This window comes from Eretmochelys imbricata, chromosome 4 (assembly GCF_965152235.1).
Source record: "Eretmochelys imbricata isolate rEreImb1 chromosome 4, rEreImb1.hap1, whole genome shotgun sequence".
In the NCBI taxonomy this organism is placed as follows: Eukaryota; Metazoa; Chordata; order Testudines; family Cheloniidae; genus Eretmochelys; species Eretmochelys imbricata.
In genome coordinates, this window is record NC_135575.1 from 139,392,927 (window position 1) to 139,419,860 (window position 26,934).

The 26,934-nt window shown below is 40.4% G+C and overlaps 1 protein-coding gene across 2 annotated transcripts in view; it reads left to right on the top strand.

Moving 5' to 3' along the window:
- ATRN (attractin) overlaps nucleotides 1–26,934 on the top strand; it is a 268,648-nt gene that overhangs the window by 99,756 nt on the left and 141,958 nt on the right. For both annotated transcript variants that reach the window (XR_013346039.1, XM_077816039.1), the window contains exons 8-15: nucleotides 52–295; nucleotides 3,423–3,606; nucleotides 4,912–5,066; nucleotides 10,920–11,004; nucleotides 20,432–20,652; nucleotides 22,420–22,535; nucleotides 23,250–23,388; nucleotides 25,348–25,529. Coding sequence is in view for 1 of the 2 variants with exons in the window: in XM_077816039.1 (XP_077672165.1) it covers nucleotides 52–295; nucleotides 3,423–3,606; nucleotides 4,912–5,066; nucleotides 10,920–11,004; nucleotides 20,432–20,652; nucleotides 22,420–22,535; nucleotides 23,250–23,388; nucleotides 25,348–25,529 (1,326 nt within the window). In the remaining variant the exon portion in view is untranslated. The remainder of the gene's footprint in view (nucleotides 1–51; nucleotides 296–3,422; nucleotides 3,607–4,911; nucleotides 5,067–10,919; nucleotides 11,005–20,431; nucleotides 20,653–22,419; nucleotides 22,536–23,249; nucleotides 23,389–25,347; nucleotides 25,530–26,934) is intronic.

Sequence of the window (26,934 nt, forward strand, 5' to 3'; positions counted from 1 at the left end):
TTAATGGCCAAAAAGTCTGACCATTTCTTTATTAAACCAACTTTTTTCCAGAATAAAATCTATATGTATGGAGGAAAAATAGATGCAACAGGGAATGTGACCAATCAGCTGTGGGTATTCCATATACACAATGAGTCATGGGTTCAAGTGACCCCAGAAGCCAAGGAGCAGTATGCTGTTGTTGGCCACTCAGCACACGTTGTCACTCTGGAAGATGGCAGTGTTGTTATGCTCGTCATCTTTGGGCACTGCCCTCTGTATGGATATATCAGCAATATGCAGGAATACAACCTTGGTAGGTACAGTCTTACCACTTGCTTGTATTTCAGTGTTCAGTTTGCAACCATTAATCAGATCCATGCAAAAACAGAATATTGAACTTATTGATGTTCAACTTCCTCCTTTTTTTCTACACTATATTTTTTAGAACTTGAATCTAATTCCTTGTACAAAATGCCTGAATTATCTGTACAGTGACTAGAAAGGCATGTAACCCTTAAGGCTATCCAGTATATGTGACAGAACTGCAATGAAGTATGAGGCAAGTTAAACTGATTATGAAGCAACCTTGAGTTTTGTTGAAAGCATTCTAAAAATATACAGCAAAGTAGAAATGTAACTAAAATACCAGGAATACCACACTCTTGCAGGGCTTGTGGAGAGTCTTTCTGGACTGTGGGAAGTGTTGGTGGCTCCCGACCATGGTGTCTCCCTACCATGCCTCCAGAATGAAACCTCAAACTCTCCAGGGTTTTTTCTTGATGTTTAGAAAGCTACAAACTCTTTTGTAGCAGCTTTCATTATGCATGATTTGTGAATAATTGAGTCAGATTCATTATAAAATGAATTTAAAACAAATCTGTTCTTTACTTGCAAGTGGGATGCCGTTTCTTCTTGTGTATATATTGCTGCATTCTGTACCTAGCGCCCAGATAAAACGTTATGTAGCATCATCCTCTTTGGGGGTGACTGGATTCATATTTCATGTATTGTATTTCACACATATGCATACCTTCATCAAAAGCTATTTGTATCTCAGAAGTTCATCAGTTTTTAGAGACGTTCAGATATAGAAGTTAGACTGTAAGCTCTCCTAGATGGTTGCTGTGTCTTGCTGTATTTATATACAATGTCGAAGACAGTAAGGCACTGATCTCAATTGGTGCCTATAAGTATTAGCATACTATAAACAGCAAATCATAATTTTTGCAGTATATTATTGGTTTATACATTGTATTCATATATGTGTTAACTCTTCCAGTTCATTTTCATAAATAACTTTTTTACTTCCTTAATTCATTGAAGCTTTATCTTGATTTTAAGGCATAGTACCCAACATTTGGTTGGGGCCAAATTTTGTAGTTAGCCACTGCAGAGTTTTTTTACTAGTCCTCCTTTAAATCTCTAATGTCACAGTCCTGGAATTAGTTTGGCTTTTTGATTTACCTGGAGAACTTTTTGTTTAATCTAGGCATGCGGTGCCATTAGGTAACATGCTGGGATGTAGTTACTGTATCTGAAATAGCTGATGATAGGAATTTGTGATTTTCTTAAGAAGTGAGCAAAAGGAAACAAGATTTCTAGACTGCCATGTTGAATGGTGGCGTCACAGGCTATGGCAAATATGGATACCAAAATCTCCCTTATGGGTCATTCAAATTATCTGCATTACTTTGGCAAAAATGCTATACAGCTGATTGTGGCCTAGTATTAAAGCTGAGAAGAGGCATTTTTCCCCCTGTGCCACCCTCTCCTTTAAATAAAAACAGTCCAAAACTTTTTCAGTATCTAGGAAACACAGTCTCCTGATATATGAACAACAACTGTGTCCTGATTTATTGTCAGAGGTAATGATTCTTATAGAAACAAACCAAGAGACAGTCTTGGTTCATTAGGGGAGTCTCCTTCATCCTCAGTTTTATATTTCCTGTATGGAAAAATCCCTTTGAAGAGATAGACTTGTAGTCAGAGCTAGAGTCTGCTGCTTTAAAAAATTATGATGTAGGAACTCGGATATGGTTTTCTTCCTAGTTCTTAAAGACACTAAGGTGCATAAAGAAAAGGAGTACTTGTGGCACCTTAGAGACTAACCAGTTTATCTGAGCATAAGCTTTCGTGAGCTACAGCTCACTTCATCCGATGAAGTGAGCTGTAGCTCACGAAAGCTTATGCTCAAATAAACTGGTTAGTCTCTAAGGTGCCACAAGTACTCCTTTTCTTTTTGCGAATACAGACTAACACGGCTGTTACTCTGAAACCTGTCAGGTGCATAAGTTTCCAAAGGCTACATCATTCGTTTCCTTTAATTTTTGGGAAGAAGTCCTTGCATATCTGTCAGAACCCTGAATTTATTTTGTTTCTTCTCGTATTTGCCTGCCTTGGGAAGTCTGCATAGCATTTCATTCAGAGCCTCTCAGCATTGCTCCTTAATTGGAAAAAAAAAAAAAAAAGGTTTTGTGTTTAGTTGAGTAAAATGCTTCTCTCAGGCTTATGATGTTTCCTTTGTTATGCTCCCAAATCCTGCCATTCCAGAGAGTCAGGGACCAGGGCCATCAATCACACCTGGGCTCTCAAGCTTGGCTATGAAGAACACCATAGTTAGGCCACCAGGCGGGCATTCTTTTTAAAAATATATCCCAGTGAGTTTGGCTTCTATGCTTTCTTGACTAACATCTATAGAATATTCAAAAAAAGTGCTTTTGGATACCATAACAAATCAAGTCACTTTAGTGGTGATATGATGTCACCGAAATGTGACAGATTATTTTAATGTTTTTTATATTTCACTCTCTTGGCTTGTTTTTGAAGTTTAATGAATGACTGTTGGAGGAGAATGCTTACGGTCTAATTCAGGAGTAGGCAACCTATAGCATGCATGTCAAAGGCGGCACACGACCTGATTTTCACTGGCACTCACACTGCCCGGGTCCTGGCCACTGCTCCGGGGGGCTCTGCATTTTAATTTAATTTTAAATGAAGCTTCTGAAACATTTTAAAAGCCTTATTTACTTTACATACAACAATAGTTTAGTTATATATTATAGACTTCTAGAAAGAGACCTTCTAAAAATGTTAAAATGTATTACTGGCACACGAAACCTTAAATTAGAGTGAATAAATGAAGACTCGGCACACGTCTTCTGAAAGGTTGCCGACCCCTGGTCTAATTAAAAGAATCAGACAGCACAACACCTCTTGGCAGCTAACTTACCCACTGAGTAGGCACTTTTTTTTCCTTTGAGGAGTAACTTAGACTGGCTCTTAAACAGTAAAAGACAAAGAGAAGCTATAGCTATGGCGTATGCAGTGCTAATGGTTTTGAGTTAAGGGAGAGTCTGTTCCCTAGCTAAATCTGTTGACCTGTTTTCAGTGCTGATACATTACATGTCTTTTGTCACGTACAAGTTTCATTCTCTTCTTAGCGACAAATACATGGAATATTTTACAAACAAGTGGAGCCTTGGTGCAGGGAGGCTATGGTCACAGCAGTGTTTACGATCCAAACACCAAATCAATCTATATCCATGGAGGTTACAAAGCATTCAGTGCCAACAAGTATAGACTAGCAGATGACTTATACAAATATGAAGTTGATACACAGATGTGGTAAGTATCTTTGCACCTTCTGACCTCATCTGCATGTAATGTCTGAGTACTGGCTGTTTGCAGAACAATAAAGTATTACCTGGTTAATTAAACTGAAGGTAGAATACTACTGGTTTCTGTGACTTGGGTTTCAGGTTGTGCGCCCACTCCTTTCTGCCCAACTAATGTTAGAAGTTCAGGCTTCCACTTCTGTCCCTTCTCAGGACTGGTGGTACATCCCATAAGATCTTCTAAACTGCCTTCTGGCAGCCCATTTTTTCTGAGCACTTTCCTCCCCTTCAAGGGGAGTGGTGCTTCAAAAGCCCACCCATGCTTTTGGCTGGTTGCTCAACAGGCTTTTGCATTCCGGCCTCCGTCCAGGAGCAGAGCAGTGCTCAGAAACTCCTTCCATGCAGGAAGTGCCACAGCACTCAGCTCGCTATTCCACACCAGAGCAGGTCATTGGGCTGCATTGTTGAGTGCTTTGTTGTAGAAATGTGACTTACAGGTAGGGAAAATCTTTCCCTCTACATGAACTGCAGTCACAAAGTTGATGTCCAGCAGCATCCCAATGACAACAACTTTGCTGGTTCTGGTGGCATGAACCCACACAGCCAGGAAACTGATATTCGGTCGGCGGTGCATTCCATCCCAAACCTTTTAAGGCCTTACCCTCTCAAAACAACGGGGAAATCGCAGATGAGACTGCTCTGTTTAGCTCTCAGTACTGTTAATCATGTTGATTTGTTGCAAGGTCAGTGGCTAATATAATTAATGCTGTCCATGATTTAATCATGGATGAGGCATCCACTTTTACATGTATTAATCTGCAGAGCTGTATTACTAGTTCAGAAGTTTCAGTCAAGATATTTTGGTTGAGGGAGGAACAGCATCCAATTTAAACAATGACCCTTTTGGGTTGGCTTAGGGTTTTGTAACCACCAGGACAATCATGAAATTCTCCCGGGTAGTTTTTGGCTCAACAGCTGTTGCTGGCCAAATGCTAAATATTGTTTTTTGGTGAAGACTGGAGGTGGCAGATGGATGTATTACATCTTGTCCAGGACAAGAAGTTTCAGTAGAATGCCACTGAATGAATATGGCCCCAAGAATCGGGGGGAAGGAGGGTAGTTGAGAAGAGTAAATCAAATTATAGGAGGCAAGGAGCAGACTGGAAAGAAAAGACCATTGCATATTATATTAGAAAAATAAGTAAGTGGATTGCCACCACAAATCTGTCTCCAAAGTGGGTTTGGAAATTACTTTATCTTTGTCAGGTGGTTGTTAGTTTCTTAAAAAAAAATGTGTGTGTTTTCATTTCTGAAGGACAATTCTTAAAGATAGTAGATTTTTCCGCTATTTGCACACTGCTGTGATAATGAGTGGAACCATGCTGGTGTTTGGAGGAAATACACACAATGACACATCAATGAGCCATGGTGCTAAGTGCTTTTCTTCAGATTTTATGGCATATGATATTGGTAAGTTCCCAAGCAAAAACTTTTTCATGGAGATGAAAAGAGAAAACTGTCTTTAAAATGACTAATTTACATGCTGTGTATATGATACCAAATTTTATTGTAAGAATACTGCAGGAGAATGCATAAGCAGGCAAGACCGACTTAACTTGGTTTACTACACATTTCAAAACAATTGAACTGGATACTAGCAGTGCAGCGATTTTGTAGGCAAGTACAGGAGCAGTTATATAGTCAGTAGAAGCTCACATACAACCTTGAATATTAAAACCCCGTTTCTGAGTAGGAGATATGTGGTTTGGAATAAGTTTGTTGTTTACTCATTTTGGACAGTGTTTGGGGATGTTTAGCTTGGGTAAACAACACACATTAGCATAAGGGATGTAGTTTTAACATCTCATCTGGGGAACTAATCTGGCATCTCCTAGACGCTGTATCTGTGATGTAACAGAAACTTAGTATGTCATGACAAATACAAACACTGGATGCTGCTGGAGCTTGCCATATAGTCAGCATTCTCTATTAGTTGACCTTAGGTCTAGGAGCAGGGTCTCCTGAATATAAAGCATCACAACAAGATAAATCTTGATTGAGTAATGTGTACACTCCATAAATCCAAATGTCTCTGCAAGTGCTATTGAATAACCAAGCCAAAGGACTGGGGTTTATTTCAAAGGATTAGACATTGGTGACTTCGTGTAGCCAGAAGAGGGCAGCATTTATTTGCAAATACCTAGTCCAGAAACTATATTAAATAAATATAAGACGTGAAATTATTTAAAAAGAGAAAATACATGCATATCCAGAGAATTGAAATTTTAGGAGAAAGAACCATACAGAATTCAAATTGCTGTATCTTCGGGTATATCTACACTGCAGTTAAATACCTGCAACTGGCTCGGGTTAAGGGGGTGTTTAATTGAGGTGTACATATTTGGGCTGGAGCCTAGGCTATAGGACCCTACAGAGTGAGAAAGGTGCAGAGCTTGGGCTACAGCCCAAGCCTGCACATCTGCATTGCAGTTAAACACCCCTTTAGCCTGAGCCCCGTGAGCCTGAGTCAGCTGACAGAGGCCAGCTGTGGGTTTTTAATTGCAGTGTAGACATACCCTTAGGTATTAAATACAGCAAAGGATAGATCTCACCTACTGAAATTCCCTTAAGTAAAGAATCTCTTCTTGATTCCCTGTAATAGGGTTAATATTCTGAATTTTGACTTCTTGATTTAAGCAAGTTTTTAAACTACACCGGACCCTCGCTAGAACGCAGGATTTGGGATCCATGTGCGGTACCACGTTAACACGGGAACCGCGTTAAAATGAATTGCAATTAAAGTAATTAAATTTGGGATCCATGGCCGCGACCGCGTTATATGCGAATTTGCGCTATATAGACGCGCGTTCTAGCGAGGGTCTGGTGTATTTATCATTTTAAAAGGTCAACATAAAAATCATTTACAGTAAGGCCATGAATACAATTACTGTCCCCGGAAAAGGAGAAAAAAATAAATCTCTAATGTTTGCCCTATCAAACTGTTATGATACCAATTACTGAGTAAAGCTGTATATTTTGACAGCACATATATTCTGTTTGGATAATCAATACATTGTAAATCTCAGGTTGGAAGGAGAGAATTCTTAGTAATTTCTATACCATTAGTTTTTTCCAATATTTGATCTTCTGTTAAAGATTGAGAAAGGAGCTTAGAAAGCAAAACATATCAAGTCTCCTAATACTCTAGAAAAATATATTTTTTTGGCCCCTCATAACTCACAATTTGCTGGATATAAAATTACAAATTATGCTCCAATTTTGCTGAAGTCTTCTATTACAAACTTGAACCATGTGTGCTAGTCTTATGAATGATGTCAGAAAAAGTTACATCCTGTAACAATTGAGTAGATAACTTAAAAAAAAAATCAATTTCAGAATAACCATTTGCTAGAGCATTAAATGGAGCTAGTAGAGTCCTAACTATTTCTCTTCTCACAAACCTTCTTGTCTAGGTGTGGCACAGGAAGAAGGTAAATAAATGACTCTCTGTGGAAGGGTAGTTCCAGATCAAATCTCTTACCCCACAGTTCCTCAAATAACTTTCCTAAAGAAATAATATGGTTATTTCTCACTGCACCCTCTTGTAAGTCGATTTGCACACCTGTTGGAGGATGTGGATTTATTTTCCAGTGGCTTCAACCTGTGATGCGACATAGCATAACCTTATATTAAAGACTTTGTCAACAGTCTGGAACTCTTTAGATTTTCTTCCCTAATAAAATACTGACTTTTCTCTATTAATTGCATAGAGATTTCCAGTTTCTCAGTCTTATGAAACATGTTAACTTATTGTAGATCAATTAACAAAGTTCAGTGTCTTCCTCTTCTGATGCTGAAGAAGTCAAACTATGAGAGAGGCTCTACCTACACCGGCAGGGATAAAAAGTGTGCAGTCTTTTGGACATTAGCCTCCACGGCATTCCCTTTTACTTGGCCCAACATATAGCACTTTAATTTAGCAAACTTTTTCTGCTTTTGTTCCTTTGGCTGATTAGTGGGTTCTCTGTGTCTTGTGTGATTTCTTCATAGTGCCTAAAGAAAGAAATTACATGAGAAACCAAAGTAAATAATCAGCACTCAGAAATGTAGTTTATTATCCAATAAGTTCTTGGGAATGTATTGGAGGCAATATTTTATTTCAGAAGATGGAGACAGCTATGAGAGGAGAGGCTGTTCTAGATTTGATTTTTGACAATTAGGGAGGAACTGGTAGAGAATTTGAAAGTGGAAGTCAGCTTGGGTGAAAGTGATCATGAAATGATAGAGTTCATGATTCTAAGGAATGGTAGGTGGGAGAACAACAAAATAAAGACAATGGATTTCAAGTAGGCAGACTTTAGCAAACTCAGGGAGTTCGTAGGTAAGCTCCCATGAGAAGCAAGTCTAAGGGGAAAAACAATTGAAGACAGTCGGCCGTTTTTCAAAGAGACATTATTCAGGGCACAAGAAGAAACTATTGCACTGCGTAGGAAAGATAGGAAGTATGGCAAGAGACTACCCTGACTTAACCAGGAGATCTTCAATGATCTAAAAATCAAAAAAGTCCTACGAAAAGTGGAAACTAGGTCAAATTACAAAGGATGAATATGAACAAATAACACAAGTATGTAGAGACAAAATTAGAAAGGCCAAGGCACAAAACGAGATCAAACTAGCTAGAGACATAAAGGGTAACAAGAAAACGTTCTACAAATACATTAGAAGCAAGAGGAAGACCAAGGACAGGGTAGGCCCGTTACTCAATGAGGGGGAAAAAAATAGCAACAGAAAATGTGGAAATGGCAAAGGTGCTTAATGACTTCTTTGTTTCGGTTTTCACCAAGAAGATTGGTGGTGACTGGATGTCTAACATAGTGAATGCCAGTGAAAATGAGGAAGGATCGGAAGAGGCTCAAACAGGGAAAGAACAAGTCAAAAATTACTTGGACAAATTAGATGTCTTCAAGTCACCAGGGCCTGATGAAATGCATCCTAGAATACTCAAGGAGCTGACTGAGGAGATATCTGAGCCAATAGCGATTATCTTTGAGAAGTCATGGAAGATGGGAGAGATTCCAGAAGACTGGAAAAAGGCAAATAGAGTGCCCATCTATAAAAAGGGAAATAAGGACAACCCAGGGAGTTACAGACCAGTCAGCTTAACTTCTGTACCCGGAAAGATAATGGAGCAAAATAATTAAGCAATCAATTTGCAAACACCTAGAAGATAATAAGGTGATAAGTTAGCATGTTTTTGTCAAAAACAAATCATGTCAAACCAACCTGATAGCTTTTTTTGACAGGGTAACAAGCCTTGTGGATAGCGGGGAAGCAGTAGACTTGGTATATCTTGATTTTAATAAAGCTTTTGATACTGTCCAGCATGACCTTCTCATAAATAAACTAGGGAAATGCAACCTAGATGGAGCTACTATAAGGTGGGTGCATAACTGGTTAGAAAACCATTCCCCGAGAGCAGTTAACTGTGGTTCAGCATCATGCTGGAAGGGCATAACGAGTGGGGTCCCACAGGGATCAGTTCTGGGTCCGGTTCTGGTCAATATCTTCATCAATGATTTAGATAATGGCATAGAGAGTACACTTAATAAAGTTTGCGGATGGTACCAATCTGGGAGGGGTTGCAAGTGCTTTGGAGGATAGGATTAAAATTCAAAATGATCTGGAGAAATGGTCTGAAGTAAATAGGATGAAATTCAATAAGGACAAATGCAAAGTACTCCACTTAGGAAGGAACAATCAGTTGCACATATACAAAATGGGAAATGACTGTCTAGGAAGGAGTACTGCGGAAAGGGATCTGGAGGTCATAGTGGGCCACAAGCTAAATATGAGTCAACAGTGTAACGCTGTTGCAAAAAAAGCGAACGTCATTCTGGGATGTATTAGCAGTAGTGTTGTAAGCAAGACACGAGAAGTAATTCTTCCACTCTACTCCATGCTGATTAGGCCGCAAGTGGAGCATTGTGTCCAGTTCTGGGTGCCGCATTTCAGGAAAGATTTGGACAAATTGGAGAAAGTCCAGAGAAGAGCAACAAAAATGATTAAAGGTCTAGAAAACATGACCTATGAGGGAAGATTGAAAAAAATGCATTTGTTTTGTCTGGGGAAGAGAAGACTGAGAGGGGACATGATAACAGTTTTCCAGTACATATAATGTTCTTACAAGGAGGAGGGAGAAGAATTGTTCTTATCCTCTGAGGATAGGACACGAAGCAATGGGCTTAAATTGCAGCAAGGGAGGTTTAGGTTGGACATGAGGGAAACTTACTAACTGTCAGGGTGGTTAAGCACTGGAATAAATTGCCTAGGGAGCTGGTGGAATCTCCATCATTGGAAATTTTTTAAAAGCGGGTTAGACAAACACCTGTCAGGGATAGTCTAGATACTTATTCCTGCCTTGAGTGCAGGGGACTGGACTAGATGACCTCTCGAGGTCCCTTCCAGTTCTCTGATTCTATGTTATGCTAATAGAAAAGAATGCAATAATCACACAATAGTTTTAAAAAAAAATCATGAATCAAAACTATTATGCCAGGCTACCCTCAAATCACATAACTGCGAAATAATAATGATCTGTGTATACATATCTTAAAGCCCTTGCTCCACATTATGTCCATTCAGGGCAAAACTGAGGACGTTCACATATAAACGGGTAAAAAGTAGGTTGATTGTTTAGTGATTAATTCCAGTAATTAAAACAAACAAAAAAACCCCACAAACTGTTACCCATAATTCTCCCAAAGTCCTTGCAGGTTATTCCACTGAGTCCCTCCAAGGGAGGCCAGCAGGAGCAGCTAGCTCTCCAGCAGTACAGCTTACGCCCCCTCTGCATGGATGGGTGCGAAGGCTGGGGAAGAACCATTGCATGCCATCGCCTCCTCTTTGGGGGCTTCATGGGAAAGTATGGATAAGAGCGGTCCCTTAACTCCCTGAAGCACAGGGAATGCTACTGTGCCCAGTCCTTATGCAGGCTGCATGATGGCGTAGGGAAGGCTCATTGCACTCCTGCCCACCAGAGACCCGTGTAAGAGCCAGGCTGTATCTGGCCCTAAGATAGTCTCAAATGGATACAGCGTTCGCTTTGTCGTGAAATGTTGTATAGTGTGTTGTGCCTTGTGCTTTTAAACAGCTACCACATTCCATTGTAGAAGGTGGTTGCATTGTGGTGAGGGATGAAATGGTTTCTGTGTAGCTATTGAAGTACTGTACTTTGGGATCTTTCAGGAAGAAATGTGCTATTTAAATGTCAGTTATTAATTATGCTAGAGGAACTTTTCTGAAGTGAGCTTTCCTTAATCCTAGCTTGTGATCATTGGTCAGTACTTCCTCGACCTGATCTCCATCATGATGTCGACAGATTTGGACATTCTGCTGTGCTGAGTAACAGGTCAGAAGACAAAAAAAAAGTCTTGCTTTATATCTGCATACTGTGTAGTTAAATGAGCCCATATGCAAACATATATGTATGTGTTTATAAGGTCACTGAGAACTTCCAACTGGAAACCAAATTCAAGTTCTGTGACCTTACTTCCTGTCATAGCTTCAACTTGCATCTCTGCTGAAGATTTCCAACCTATAACCTTTCTTATTTTTAGCTGTCCTGACTCATTCTCTTCTCCGACTAGACCAGACACTATTGCCATCTCATCTCTAGAACTTAATCAGTCCAAAATTGAGTTTTTCCTCTTCCCTCCAAATACTTCTCCTTCTTTTTCCTTCTCAATCTCCATTGTCATCTCTGTTTTTATTAGTTTTAATAGCTCCAAAAATAGACTCTCTCTTCACTGCTCCTACTAATAAGACCTCTGTTCACATCTTTGTTACCTTTTTTTGCTTGCTGGTAGCCTTCCTCCTGTCTGGCCTCATCTGTCTTTTGACAGAAACATATGCTGTTTAGGCACAAATACAGTTGGGGTCCATGCCATTTTGCTGGCTACGTTTGCTATAATAAAATCCATGTTTTAAGGAGTATGTGATTTGCTAAGTCTCTGGTTTTGGTTCCAGTGTCATCTCTCTTTGAGGATGCCTCTCTTAAACACATGAAAGGAGGGAGATTATTTAAGTCACAAATGAGAGCTAGGCATGTAATTCCCAAAAACTTTCAAGGGAGTTGAGCTTCTAGCTGCCCTTCATGCCTTTGAAAATCTCACACAAAATAGATAGCAGCTTGACTGTATACTAAATACCTTCAATGCAGTGACTTTTGTGAATTGCATTTAAGCATATACTTAAGTTTTTTCCTTAATTGGGACCAAAAATAACTGTAGGATGAAAGGAAAGAACTTTTGCCCACCAAATTTCTATTCAGTTCTGTTAGTTTTCATATTCTGCATTAACTAGTCCAGTGGTTCTCAAACTGTGGGTCAGGGCCGCCAGGGCCTGCATTATATTTGCTGGGAGCCAGGGCTGAAGCTAAAGCCTGAGCTCCACTCCTGTCTTGGGCAGTGAGGCTCGGGCTGTGGCTCCCTCTTCCCCCACCCAAGGCGGCAGGGCCCGGTCTCTGCACCCCTCCCAGGGTCATTTCGTAACTTTGTTGTCAGAAGGGGGTCACGATGCAATGATGTTTGAGAACCCCTGAACTAGTCATTATTAAAACAAAATTGTGTGTGCAGGTGTGTAAAAGTAGCAGTAACACAAAGGTGGTATTGTGCCTAAAACATAGATGTGATCCTTGCCCTCACGAGCGTGGAAAAATCAATTCCCTAGCTAAATAGTGTTCTGTTTTATCAGTTGACAAAAATTACTCTTTGACTGTTCATTTGCAAAGAGCCACAGCATAATTTTGATCTTTGTGATGGCATTGTCTCACCCAAGACATTTTCCCTCGTCACGTCTCAATATCAGACGAATTCAACACCCCAACCTCAGCACCAGTGCCACCCACAATATATTCTCCTATACCTCTCTGACGTCTTTTAGCGCCATCTCCCCATTGTTGTTGCCATGCTAGTAATAGAGGCAAGGCATATGGCGTACACTCTGAATGTGGCGCACTCACATTTAATCGCAACTCCTCCAGCCAGATTGGTTGGTCCACAATAGTTGGGGCTTCAGTTATTTCCCCACTTATATCTGGATGTTCATCCACCATGATTCTTGGGGCGGTTTTATTTACTGGTATTTGATTAAGAAGCACGAAATAGCTACCATGTCCCCAAAAGTATATTCCTGTGTTGATTTTCCTGAAACAGCTTAATTTCACCATTATGGAAGAATTTACCATAGCATCATACATCTACATCTCCTTCCTTAGAAGTTTTTAAGGTCAGGCTTGACAAAGCCCTGCCTGGGATGATTTAATTGGGGATTGGTCCTGCTTTGAGCAGGGGGTTGGACTAGATGACCTCCTGAGGTCCCTTCCAACCCTGATATTCTATGATTCTATGATACGCTTCGAGAGCTGCTGACTCATTCCATCCCACATGGACATTAGCCAATTCTTTTTCATAAATCACATCCAGGGTAGTTGCATCAAATCCCAAATTCCAAAAAAATGCAATTCAGGAAGCTTATATTCGTGTTGTTTTCATTATGACTAAATTGAAAGGTCAACCAGCACTCCCCTGTTATAATATAAAAATACCTCCATTGCTTCTCCAAGTCCTCTGGTTTTAAATATTCTCATGTGAATCCTCTACCGTTTTCCCACCATTTTCAAATTTCACCTCAAAAGGTTCCCCCTCCCATCTGTTTTTGTTTGGTCCTGCTTTCTCCATTGTGTCACATGGATAGCTGAACGTATTAGCCCCTTTAATCCATATCTCCATTTTAGAGGTGCTCCCATGTGCATATCCTTGTACCCCTAAACTTCTCCAGATACTCACAAAATATAAAAACCAGAAGTCATATCCCCGCCTTTCAGGGTACCATAATTTCCGTTTTTTCCTGAATCATTGCTGACAGTGTTAGAACTTTTACTTTAAAATCAATTTTCATTCCCTGCAAACTTTTTCTTCTTCTGGTTCCACCCCTCTTGTGTTGAGGTCATGGTCATTATTCCAAAAGAATAATGTCCAGTGCCTCGGAATATACTACCCCAACAGCTTTTGTTAAGCCTTTGCTAACCCCGTCTGTTTTTGCTCGAGCTTTGGTAGTCTTCTTCCTAAAATGTAATTCACACAGCACAATCTTTCCACCAGACAAATAATGCAAAGCAAAATGAGTGTAAGCAGCAAACCAATTGCAAAAGTCATAGCACAGTATCCACACTCCCAATTCAGGATCTGTTCGGGATATCTCCGGTGCAGTTGGACATTCCCCTTCTATTAATCTTTGGTCCGTAACTTTAATTTTGATGTGTGTACCCATTTCCCCCTTTTTCCCTTATTAATTTGCACTACAGTGAGGGAAATTTTATTCATAATTGAAAAAGCTCCAACCCATTTTGATTCTAAGACATGATCTTTTGATGTCAGCCTCAGATACATCACCTTATCCCCTATGTTCCATAATTTCGTATCTTGAGTGGCCTGTGAGTCCACATATTCTCTTGCTTTCCAAATTGCATCTGTTAATCTAAATTCCATTTTCTTAAGTTCAGTCGGTAACTCTTTAACGCATTGGGTAAGCGATACTTCCTCTACTTCCCCTTCTCCTGGCTACAGTAGAGGGCTCCACAGCCTCATAGGCTTTCCAAAGAGAATTTAGCATGGCTAGTACCCTGTACCTACCTCATCACTACTTCAAATTGCCACCAACACCAATGGTAATTTCTCATCCCAATCTTTACCTGTTTCCTATACCACTTTTCGTAGAGCCTGCTTAATCATTGGATTCATTCTCTCTACTGATCCTTGCAAAAAGGTGCCACAAGTACTCCTTTTCTTTCTACTGATCCTGATGATTGAGGATGATAAGGAATGTGTAACTGCTGCTTTATTCCTAAAGCTTTCAGTAAGCTTTTCATTACTTGCCCCACAAAATGCGGCCTATTATCCAAATCAATTACTCTGAGTTCCATACCTGCTAAAAACAATTTCCCATAGTTTCTTAGTGGTTGTCTCTGCAGTATAATTCTGGGTAGGAATTGCCTCCATCCATCCGGAAAAAGAATCCACAACCACCAGCAAATACTGATTTCCTCTGGAAGTTTTCGGCAACTTATCAATATAGTCCATTTGTATCCTACTCCATGGCCCTACAATTCTCTGATGTAACAATGGCCCTGCACTAGGTGTTTTGTTGCTGTCTGCCACTCATTTTGTACCATTTTTAACCAATCCTTCTACATCTTCCCGTACTCGAGGCCAAATTTCAATTTGTTTCACCTTAAAAAGCATATTCTCTATTCCTTGGTGTGCCATGGAGTGGCAGATGTTAATAATTTCATCCCTTTGCAGTTTTTTTCAGGTACCCATCTTACCTCTCCTGTCTTTTTGTTCACTGCATGCAATGAGCCTATTTCCACCCTCCATTCTCTGTTCCCAGTAGCAGCAGGCTGGGAATAGATGATGATCTCCTGGAATTTGGTATATCACTTAAATTCCCACCTTGAATGGACCAGGCTTTCTAGACAGATCATACCATGCATTGACTTTTGCCACTATATGTGTTAATCCATCTTGTACAATTTCCATCAAAATAATGGTAATGACAAGACAAACCAGACAAATCACACAGCATAATTTTCGTTGCAACAGTAGATGGTGTTTTAAGTTGTTCTGCTGGCACCAGCTTGCCTGTAGTGTCTGAAAAACAAAAAACCCCACATTTCCTTCCCCATTGTGGGGACAGATTATTGCTTAAAAATCTCTCTTTTACGAATCTCCTTGCTGATTGCAAGAAAAACAGAGAAATTACCTCTATACTTTCCTGTGATTTGTTCTATAGACTGGTCAGATTTCAATGGCTTCTACCCTTAAAGAAAAGGGTGAATTATCCCACTGTTTGTTTATGAAATTCATGAGGCAGAGTACTTCAGTTTCCCTTTTTGTACAGCAGACTAGGTTTGTAATAGCTTCTCTGCTGTGCCAAGCTTTAAGTTTATTCACAGGTAATAGCTGAGAGTATTACTATGAGATCTTTGAACATGAGATTTATTTTTAATGACCATTTTTAGCATGCTGAAAATACCCCCTCCCCCCCCCCCACAAAATTACACACATTATACATTGTTACAAGGTTACTCACTAGCATTTATGTCAAGGTTTAACATTGTGACAGTCTGATTACTTAGAGCCACTTCAAGGCTGGGTGTTTCTGACATTGCTTCTTTTGTACATTTCACCCCTGCTCTTGCTTCAAAGATACACTGTCTGTCTTTTTGTGCCCCTCCTGCAATACTTAGCTGCTATTTATTACCAAAATAAAAATACAAAGGGATCCAGAATCTCTCTCCATTTTCCCAGTTGTGGCTGTCCCTGCCATGGCCACAGTCTTCGGTCCTCATTTTAAAAGATATTAAACTTTATAACCACATGGAAGTACCCAAAGGGTTAAATGCTAAATACCAAAGCCACATCATACTAGCCGGCCATCTCTGGCAAAAGGGTCTGTCAATGTTGTAACTTTGGATGTGAGATTCAAATGCCATTTTAGTGGCATTATTTTTTTATTTAAAAACAAAACAAGCCCAATTTATCTTAAACCTACAAAAAGAATTTTACAAACCAGGAGTGTTGGTTTAGGTCCTTAAAACCTTACGTAATTACACACAAATATTTACACACACACATTCTTTTTTGTGTGCTTAATATTCCTTGCACTGCTCTAATTATTTTTTTCATAATACTATACCCAGATTACATTCCCATTTTGTATAATTGAAGGCAGTCAAGTTAAGTTCTAATACCCCTCCTAACCCCCACCCCACACCTTACCCCTAGTGATTTTGATTACAAATTATTCCTGTGCGAAAAGGGCCCATTTCCCCTCAGAATAGTTGTAAAGACTTTTGGGGATAACACATTGTGGTAGCAGTAGCCACTCTACCTGACGCCCTTGTATAATTTGTTTAACTACCACGGTTCCACCCAATGTGACTGTACCGCATTGCATGTATATTTATATTTACATAACTGGGTTTTATTATTAAACCAAGAATTCTCTTTTTATAACACCACAACTATTACTTTTTAATGTTCTCACAGATCCTAAGTGTTTACTTCCCTACAAAGTCTGTTGCCTTAAATATAAAGGGAAGGGTAAACCTCTTTAAAATCCCTCCTGGCCAGAGGAAAAATCCTCTCACCTGTAAAGGGTTAAGAAGCTAAAGGTAACCTTGCTGGCACCTGACCAAAAAGACCAATGAGGAGACAAGATATTTTCAAAAGCTGGGAGGAGGGAGAAAAACAAAGGGTCTGTGTCTGTCTGTATGCTGTTTTTGCCGGGGACAGAACAGGAATGGAGTCTTAGAACTTTTAGTAAGTAATCTAGCTAGGTATGTGTTAGATTATGATTTCTTTAAATGGCTGAGGAAAAGAGCTGTGCTGAATAGAATGAATATTCCTGTCTGTGTGTCTTTTTTGTAACTTAAGGTTTTGCCTAGAGGGATTCTCTATGTTTTGAATCTAATTACCCTGTAAGGTATCTACCATCCTGATTTTACAGAGGTGATTCCTTTACTTCTATTAAAAGTCTTCTTGTAAGAAAACTGAATGCTTTTTCATTGTTCTAAGATCCAAGGGTTTGGGTCTGTGGTCACCTATGCAAATTGGTGAGGATTTTTACCAAACCTTCCCCAGGAAGTGGGGTGCAAGGGTTGGGAGGATTTTGGGGGGAAAGACGTGTCCAAACTACGTTTCCCAGTAAATCCAGTTAGTTTGGTGGTGGCAGTGGAAATTCCAAGGGCAAAGGGTAAAATTAATTTGTACCTTGGGGAAGTTTTAACCTAAACTGGTAAAAGTAAGCTTAGGAGGTTTTTATGCAGGTCCCCACATCTGTACCCTAGAGTTCAGAGTGGGGAAGGAACCTTGACATCTGTAGTATTAATTTTTGCAAAAGCTACTTGTAACTCTTCACTTACTTACTTCTGCATTCAGTTCTTTAAGGTGCAATACAGCTGCCTTATCCTGTGGCTTTTCTGTTGTTGTTGTTGCTTTTGTTTGCACCTCCCTTGAATTGCAGAAGTGCTATTCTCTGTTGCAGTTAATTGTTTCTGAGCAACTTCAGGGGTTAACCCATTCACTCTCCCTTTTTCACTTCAAAACTTTTTTTTTTCCTTTTTTCACTCCGACCAAGTGGCAGCTCCTGTCTCTTAAGGTGGTGTATTAACTTTGCTTCTGACTCCAAACCCTGTTGTGCCAAGTTATTTTTAACCGCCCCAAACTTTAATTTACAATCCTCCAGTAGCCTTTACTAGAGTAGCACCAAATGTAAAAAAAAGTTACTGGCAGTCTCCCGTAATGCTGCCTTTACTCTAAACCAGGGGTCTCAAACGCAAATGACCACGAGGGCCACGTGAGGACTAGTACATTGGCCCGAGGGCCGCACCACTGACCAACCCCTCCCTGGCCCCGCCCTGCCCCCCCCTTCGGTGAGGCCACGCCCCTGCCCCGCTTCTTCCCACCCCTTCCCTGCCCCCATTCCAACTCCGCCCCCTCCCTGTCCCCAGGGGGTGCAGGAGGGGTGCGGAGTGCATCGGGGGCTCAGGGCAGGGAGTAGGGGTGCAGGGTGTGGCAGGCTACTCAGGGCAGGGGGTCGGGGTGCAGGAGGGGTGTGAGGTGCAGCAGGGGGCTCAGGTCAGGGGGTTCGGCTGCAGGAGGGGTTCGGGGGGCGGGTCCAGCCCGGCATGCACCAGAGGCAGGGCAGGCTCCCTGCCTCCCTGCCCTGCCCCCGCGCCGCTCCGGGAAGCGGCTGGGACCTGGGAGATGGGGGAGCACAGGGGTCTCTGTGTTGCCCTGGCTGCTCCTCCAGGTACCTCCCCCGAAGTTCCCGTTGGCTGCGGTTCCCCGTTCCTGGCCAATGGGAGCTTCGGGGGAGGTACCTGGAGGAGCAGCCAGGGCAACACACAGTCCCCTGTGCCCCCCCATCTCCCAGGTCCCGGCCGCTTCCCGGAGCGGCGCGGGGGCAGGGCAGGCAAGCAAGGAGGGAGCCTGCCCTGCCCCCGGTTCATGCCGGCCTGGAGCTGCTCTAGGTAAATGCTGGGGGGCGGGGGTGCCACGAGGAGCTGGCGGGCCGCGTGTTTGAGACCCCCACTCTAAACTTCGTACAAGCAGACTTAAGTGCCTCATTTCTTTTACCCTCTCCCCTGGTTCCTGTCACACCGACAGAGAGCAGAAGACCAGAAATCCAAAGTGCAGGCACTGCAATGTTTGTTGGGGTTAATTCCAAGCAAACATATTCATAGCTCTACACGCTGGCAGAGTCTGTTCCCCAGTATTCCGTTCCAGCTCTGATGCCACAGAGCCTTGCCTGTGTCCCCATTCCATCATTCTCTTTTCCAGTTCTCTAGTTTCTTTTCCCAGCTGTTCCAGCTGAGTCTGCATTACTTGTGCTTGCCTTACGTCCTTCTCTAAACTTTCCTGGCAGATTTTAAAACTTTCTTGAGGGGTCTGTAGCCCGGCACATGCCTCCCCCTTGTATTCAATTACCTTTTTCGTAGCCCGCCACAACAGCCATATCATAGCTGTCCTGCTTCTTGCTGGCATTAGGCTTGTATAGCTGTACATACTTCTCAAACATGTTTTCTAATGTATCAATTATCACATCAGGTTCCACTGTATCCTCCATCCAAGGGCAGGTCCCAAATGCAGTAATCTCCGTCCCTAACACAGAAGCGGCTTAACTTTAATCCGTTAGCGTGCCTCCTCTACCCCTTTACTTTTTTTAAACATCTCAAAAACCTCGCACGGTATCTCCCCGCGTGCTCTCACTCACTTATACTTAATATGGCATGTTCCCAAAACTCGACACAGTATCTCCCCAAGCGGACTTCTAATCCTACAAATAAGGAGTCACCTGTGAGACCCCGTCTCACAATCCGACACTCCTTATATCTCTCCCCCCCTTTCCCCCTGCCCCCGCAATTCTCCACCAAATGTTAGGCTCTGATAGAGGCCTTCCTACGGGATGGGGGAGCAGGCAGATACTGGAAGTGTTGGTATATAATACTCTAAATGTTTTTTTGGTTGAGAATATAAACCCCACTCACTCCACATTCACACTCCTTTCATACTACACCAGAGTCTGAAGATCCGAAGCAAATCCCAATGGCTAGTCGAAATTCAGTCCAATCACAAGGCGTGGGGAGCCTCACATTACACGCCTCTTCTTTTTCAGGGATCTGGGTCTGGGTCTGACTGCAATTTCAGCTATAGCAAACAACTTTTTTTATAGACCAGACTGTTGCATCATTAGCTCTTTGTCTGTTTAATAAGCCTTTCATCCATAATTCCAGGAGAGCAGTTCTGGGCAGGCCGCCATAATCCAAGACATTCCATTTCCTCTTATGGACATGACAAAGTTTGTTTTGCATGACAATTCTTGACTGCTCATAACCTTAAATCCTTGCTTCAGGTGCCAGCACACAACTCACGTACGCATACAGCATTTATACTAGGCCCGTATGGCCTATACCGTATTGCAACATATAGATCACAACAATCCCTGACTGAGGAGTGATCTGATGCAGTTTATGGCTCAAAAGTCATGGACTGAGATTTACTGAACTAATGGAAATCTGAGACACCATTCTGTTTAATGTGTTCCTTAACCAACATCTATTTATTTAGTTGGATTTACAAGAAAAGGGCTCCTATCAATGTATTCTAGGTGCCCTGCACAGTTATCAAGAGCTGTATAACTGAAATGCAGCTATAAATGGTCTACAAATATATGAACATAACATTTACTTCAATTTTCTTATTTATGTTTAGCACTGTGTATATATTTGGAGGTTTCAACAGTCTCCTCCTGAGCGATATCCTGAGGTATACACCAGAAAGCTGTGAAGCTTATGACAATGAGACATCTTGCTTAAGAGCAGGTCCTGGAGTCAGGTGTGTGTGGAACACCACTTTTTCTCTGTGTGTCCCATGGGAAAGAGCAACAGCAGAGCAACAACAAAAAGTTTTTGAAGAATGTCCTTCAAAACCAGGTATGTATGCATTGCACTTCTATAACATAGACACATAGCAACGAGTATATTTGTGTTAAAAAGATGCACTACCACCAAAACAAGGCACTCCACTACACATGCTTCTCCATCTGAGAGGATAAAAGAACAAACATCACGTGACCGATGTGTAGTCTCATAGCTTAATGCACTACTGGAAGGTACTCTGGATACTGTGGTGATGAGTGTGGAATAAAAGCATATATAGAATAGACTTCTTTGCTTTTTTCTTTCCATACTGTTTCAAATCTTCTCTGTTCCTCCTCACATTTTTGTACATTACATTGTTCACTAAATAGTCAAAGTCAGGGACTGTGGGCCAAGATTCTATATGATATGAACTTCAGCTATAATCATGAACAAGTCAACTGCGCCTACACTATTGGGTATGCCAAATCTTTTCATTACCACAGTTTTCAACTTCAGGTTATTTCTTGAAAATATTCAACATTCCAAGAGTTAGCAGAAAGATAAACGAGTAAAAATCGAGGAGTTGGCTGGTTTTGTGGTCCCAAAAATAATTTGAATGTGTTTAGTATGTTTCTTCTAGCAGTAAGCGACAACAGTGTGTGCATTAGCAAGCTATTGCTACATACCTTGTGTAGAAGGTGCACCTGTAGACTTCTAATAAACAGCCTTTTGTGTCTTACTGTGAGAGCATGACTTTAATTTTGTGTTAATAAAAACTGGACAGTGTACAAATTAAATGCTACAGTAAAGTGATAGAAATGGCTTGAGGGACACAGACTGCAGCTGAAATGATTGCTTGGCTGTTTGGGGGCTGGACAGTTAAAACTCTCAATTTTTCTCCTTTAAACATTCACCCAACTCAGACTGTTGCTATTATCTTTGCTCTTTTATTAAATTTCCCAATGGGAGACAGGCTTGGACCATTGTTCTATAGAAAGTGACTGAGATTTGTCATTCTGAGAGCCTCCAACTCTGTTGACAAGCACCATTGGAAAAGATGGAGCAGGGCCGTGCTGCACTCCTTTGTGCTCACCAAGAGAGAAGGTGTCATCAGATAATTGTTGCTATCACTTTTTCAACTAGAGTGGGGAGAGGGGCTCATAGAGTTACTAATCTTTGAGCAATTTCTTGGAACTACATTTAATTCTGGACTCCATTTATTAAAATTTCTAACAGCTATCAAGTCTGCAGTAGTTTATGCCAGTGCTCTGCCAGCTCCCAGAGTTGATTTTTTTCTGAAACTTGCTTCTGTAGTACATTGCATCCTTTAATTGTTTGAAAACAATTGATGTAAAAGGACAGTAATTTGGGATCTTTAGTGTATAAACAAAGTACTGCATAAGCAGAGAAGATAAACGAGGAAGATGATGAACTGGAAGATTTAAACTTCATATGAAACTCCCAATTGAGAGCCAGGATTTCTGAAAAATGTGTCTGCATTTGCACACTTAAATTAGATGTCCATTTGTCATTTGCACATATGTCTATTGGGCTTACATGGGCAATCTCAACATTTGTGTGTCTTTCTCCATTGAATTGCAGGTGCACTTTCCTGAAAGTGACTTAAAATTTATTGACAAAGGAAATTAATGGAATTTCTTTCAACTTAGTTAAATTAAAGTAAAAACAAGAAGTCCAGTTTAATTGATAGCTGTTGTGGGTTATGGGAAATCTGTTGGCACAGCCATTGGTTATAACACGTGTGTAAACAGCTTCTTAGAACTCTGTCAGGAAATGCTTGTTTTGGGTCATGCAGGTTTTTTTCTTTAATTGTTGTAGACCATGAAAAATGTAATCAGATTACAGACTGCTATAGCTGTACAGCGAATACGAATAACTGTCAATGGTGCACTGACCAGTGTATCTTAAAGCATAACAACTGCACAGATGATCAGGTAAACGTGTTTAAATATCACTCTGAAAATGTTAATCTTGCTATGAAGTTTCAAATGTCAGGAAAACTAATCTGTGTCACAATGACCTCTATGTATGTGTTTCTGCTGTGTAACTGTAACTACAAACATCTGAATTTCTTGAGGTTCAGTGGCTTTTTGTGGGACCCTGGATTATATTATACTTCAGCTACTTAAGTAGTGAGTATCCTAAAGAGACAATGGGAAGGGGCAAGGAAAGATGAGGGTATCAGTAATAACATCAAGTATCAGGGGGTAGCCGTGTTAGTCTGGAACTGTAAAAGTGGCAAAGAATCCTGTGGCAGCTTATAGACTAACAGACGTATTGGAGCATAAGCTTTCGTGGGTGAATACCCACTTCGTCGGCATCTTTGCCACTAATAACATCATATGATTTATTTGGTAAGGCACGTGCACATCTTGATGATTCCATTCATAAGTCCAAAAAACCCTTGATTCTCTCCTCACATCTTTTAAGCAAGATGGCACAACTGGTTTAAGAGGGACTTGAGCATGGTGAGGGAGGTGGCTTAGCATGCAGGTTTGGGGAAGGAATTCTGAACATGATACATCTTCTGAAAATATTGATCCTTCAGTAGACCTAATTTGTTGCCCCTTCTACAGAATTATAGTGGTGGTCCTTGTGAGCGTGAATAGACATGTAAGAAAAAAACGTAAACATCCCGTGTGTTTTAGGTACCCCTTACTGAATATGACAAATGCCCCAAGGATAATCCCGCATATTATTGTAACAAAAAGACAAGTTGTAAAAGCTGTGCCATGGATCAGAACTGTCAGTGGGAGCCCAGAAATCAAGAGTGCATAGCTTTACCTGGTATGTATATTTTGTATTTAAAAACAAATACTAAATCCCTAAATCCAAAAACATCCTTTATTTTCCTCATCAAAATCTATGATTAGGGTGAGGTAAGGACTGTTCTTTATAAGGAACAATTAGTTTTATATATATGTTAATGTTATGTGAGATTTGCTTTGAAATCCAACTGATTTTTATTTTTGATTACAAATATTCATACTGTAAAAAAATGCGGAAAAGAAATACTATTTTTCAGTTCACCTCATACAAGTACTGTACTGTGATCTCTTTAGTGTGAAAATGCAACTTACAAATGTGGACTTTTTTTAATGTAACTGCACTCAAAACAAAAACAATATAAAACTTTAGCACCTACAAGTCCAAGCATGAAGGGGCGTATGAATGTTTAGTGTATCTGGCACATAAATACCTTGCAATGTTTACAACAGTGCCAGGCGAATGCCTGTTCTTACTTTCAGGTGACATTGTAAATATGAAGCAGGCATTAAATAAGAAGCATTGTCTCCTGTAAATGTAAACAAACTTGTTTCTCTTAGCAATTGGCTGAACAAGCAGTAGGACTGAATGGACTTGTATGAGGTTTTTGTTTATCTTTTTTACAGTGCAAGTATTTGAAATAAAAATAATTTAAAGTGAGCACTGTACGCTATGTATTCTGTGTTGTAATTGAAATCAGTATTTTTGAAAAATGTAGAAAAACATCTAAAATATTTATAATAAATTTAAATTTGTATTTTATGATTAACAGTGCGATTAAAACTACAATTGTGACAGTTTTTTAATCTAGTTAATTTGTTTTGCATTAATCACATGCATTAACTGTGATTGACAGCCCTAGCAGTAGTAGTATAGTGGATGAAGAGGTTGTACTTAAGCTCCAAGCAAAATATTTCAGATCTGCTTTTGTCCCACTTTTGTCTATTTCTTTATTTATGTAATTGTTTCAAAAGATTTTATATCCCAATAAGACCCAGTTGTAATCAAGGCTAATTTAATTATCAAAAAACGTGTGCTTTCCCATCATCTGCTGTATAATGTAAAATTGGTACTGTATTATTCATTTGGGAATCAAGAGGATGTTATAAAATACTATATTCTATTATTTTTCCTAGTACTTCTGTGTCCTGAATATTTCTATAACTGGATGAAGTAGGGTAACGAGTATACTGCCTTGAATTAATACTTTATTTTTCAAAAAATCTGAAAGAGAAATGTTTCTTCCCTCCCACCTCCAAAATTGCCAGATTTCATAATTTAATGTTTTTCTCTGTTTGACACTTTTCTTTAGTCCTAAGCACTTGGAGTCATGTGACAAGCAAAAGCTTTCATTTAACAAAAAATAAGTTTCTAGCCCATTTGGTTATAGAGAGAGACTTTAAAACGTGACCTGAATGCACCCTAAAAATTCAAAGAACTGAAAGCAGTTAAAAAACCCAAAATGTATTAATTTTTTATTTAAACGTTTTAAAGCCAGTTTCATGATGGGGTCGGGGGGAGTGAGTCTAACTCAAAATTTAATTCTTGGGATTGGCAGTACTGCACCCTACCTCTTGTTTTGATTGTTTCCGAGGGTAAGGGCATATCTCTTCTACTAGAATTTAGTAGTTGAATATTTAATTTATTTCGGTTGACAAAAATATTAAAAAGGTACATTTGACGTAAATTAGAGACAAATATCCAACTAAAACTAGTAGCTAACCTGCATACCCCAAACAAAACTCCACTCCTGCCGAAAGATCTGTTCCCATCAAAGCTACTCCTTCTCCAAAAGCCTTGGTTAATAGATGTGCCTTTTAGCATGGCAGGAAGGTTGGTGAACCAAGCTCTTTTGGATTAAAGGAATAGGCTCCAATGCTGAGGGCCCCTTGTGGAGGACATTCACCATCTCCAAGTGATGTGTTTTGACCTGGGGGAGAAAGGTGTTGTGTATCATGAATTGCTTTCACTTTTTCATAGAAAATATCTGCGGAGCAAACTGGCATTTGGTTGGCAACTCGTGTTTGAAAATCACTCGTACAAAAGAGAGCTATGACAATGCTAAATTGGCATGCAGAACTCACAATGCTCTACTGGCATCTCTCACAACCCAGAAGAAGGTGGAATTTGTTCTAAAGGAGCTGCAGAGAATGCAGTCTTCGGTGAGTGTGGTTCTTGAACATCATTTGAGTATCAGAGCGCCGAATATGGAAGAGTACTTGCTGTGGTACTGTGTGTTTTGTACCAAAATCAAAATATGCCTCTTAACTCAGGGGGCTGATTTTCTTTTGAGATTCCACGTATTCCATGGCAGCTTTGCAGTGAAATAGTAGAGAATGTAAATGTCTAACATAAATATAAACTTTCAGGGTGCCTCAAGGATATCACTGCATAATAAAATCACACACACACTTCTGATTTGGGATACATGACTGCAACATGAAGGTGAGTAGTTCTCATGTGAACCGTACCCTGGGCTGTAAATAAAGGTTCCACTGGGGCCTGTAGCAAGGCATTCTCTTGCTTTTGCAACAAATCAGCCAGAGACCTCTTTTGAGTGCAATCACCAGTGCCTTTTACAGTGTCAGCTCCCACCACCTTCTATTTACAGACCGCTGCATAGTAGCAACCTCGGGGGACAGCTAGCTTCTCCAGCCAGCAGGGATGCCCAGCCTTTGGTTCCTCCCTTTCCTCCGTCCCCTTACTTCTTTCCTGCCAGCCCTGTATAGCCCCCTGGCTAATGAGGCCCTCAGGTGCTTCCCTTCTAGCAATTAGGCGAGGCGTACTCAGCCAGCCCCAATTAATACTACTTAACTGGAGCTGAGCTAACAGGGGCCTGGCTCAGGACCTCCTAGCCAGTACCTTGTTACAGGGCACCATATATACTTCATGTAAAGCACTTAAATTGTTGTTCTGTTCTGAAAAGTGGTTTGATGCTCAACAGACCCATGTGAAATATTCAGTTAGATCTGCTCTAGTGACCAACATTTTCCCCTGTTATCGTTACAGAGCCAACACAACTAATAAAATGATTTAGAATCTATTACTACTTGCACATCAATAGAATTTACTTTTTTTTCTAATCAGTGACACTTGTACAAAGACATGGGTGGCAGGTTGCATAAGTGTTGCTAAGGTTGTCGTGGTGGTGCACAGATGTAACAGGTCCTAATTTGGTCTGCAGAACCATTTTTATTGATGATACAGAAGAAGAACTTATTTAAGCTCTCAGAGCCAAGACTGCGCAGGGCAAGCAGTCAGTGACATTAACTTTTTATTGGTAAACTGAAAAAATGGTAAACCGAAAGAAATGAGGTAATAAACATGGAACATCCTATTATGTTGTTACTTTTCAGAGCAGAAACATACTTTATATGTAGAATACAAATATCTAAAGAAAAATTGAATTGTTAAATTGAAATAAGAACATTTTTCCTTCTTCCTACTTTTGCTTGCTCTGTGATCTTAAAATGAAACCGTTCAACAGTATAAGACACGAGGGTGCTCATTTTTATCAATCCTATATTAGGTATTTTCTATACAAGATTACACATTAAAAAAATCATT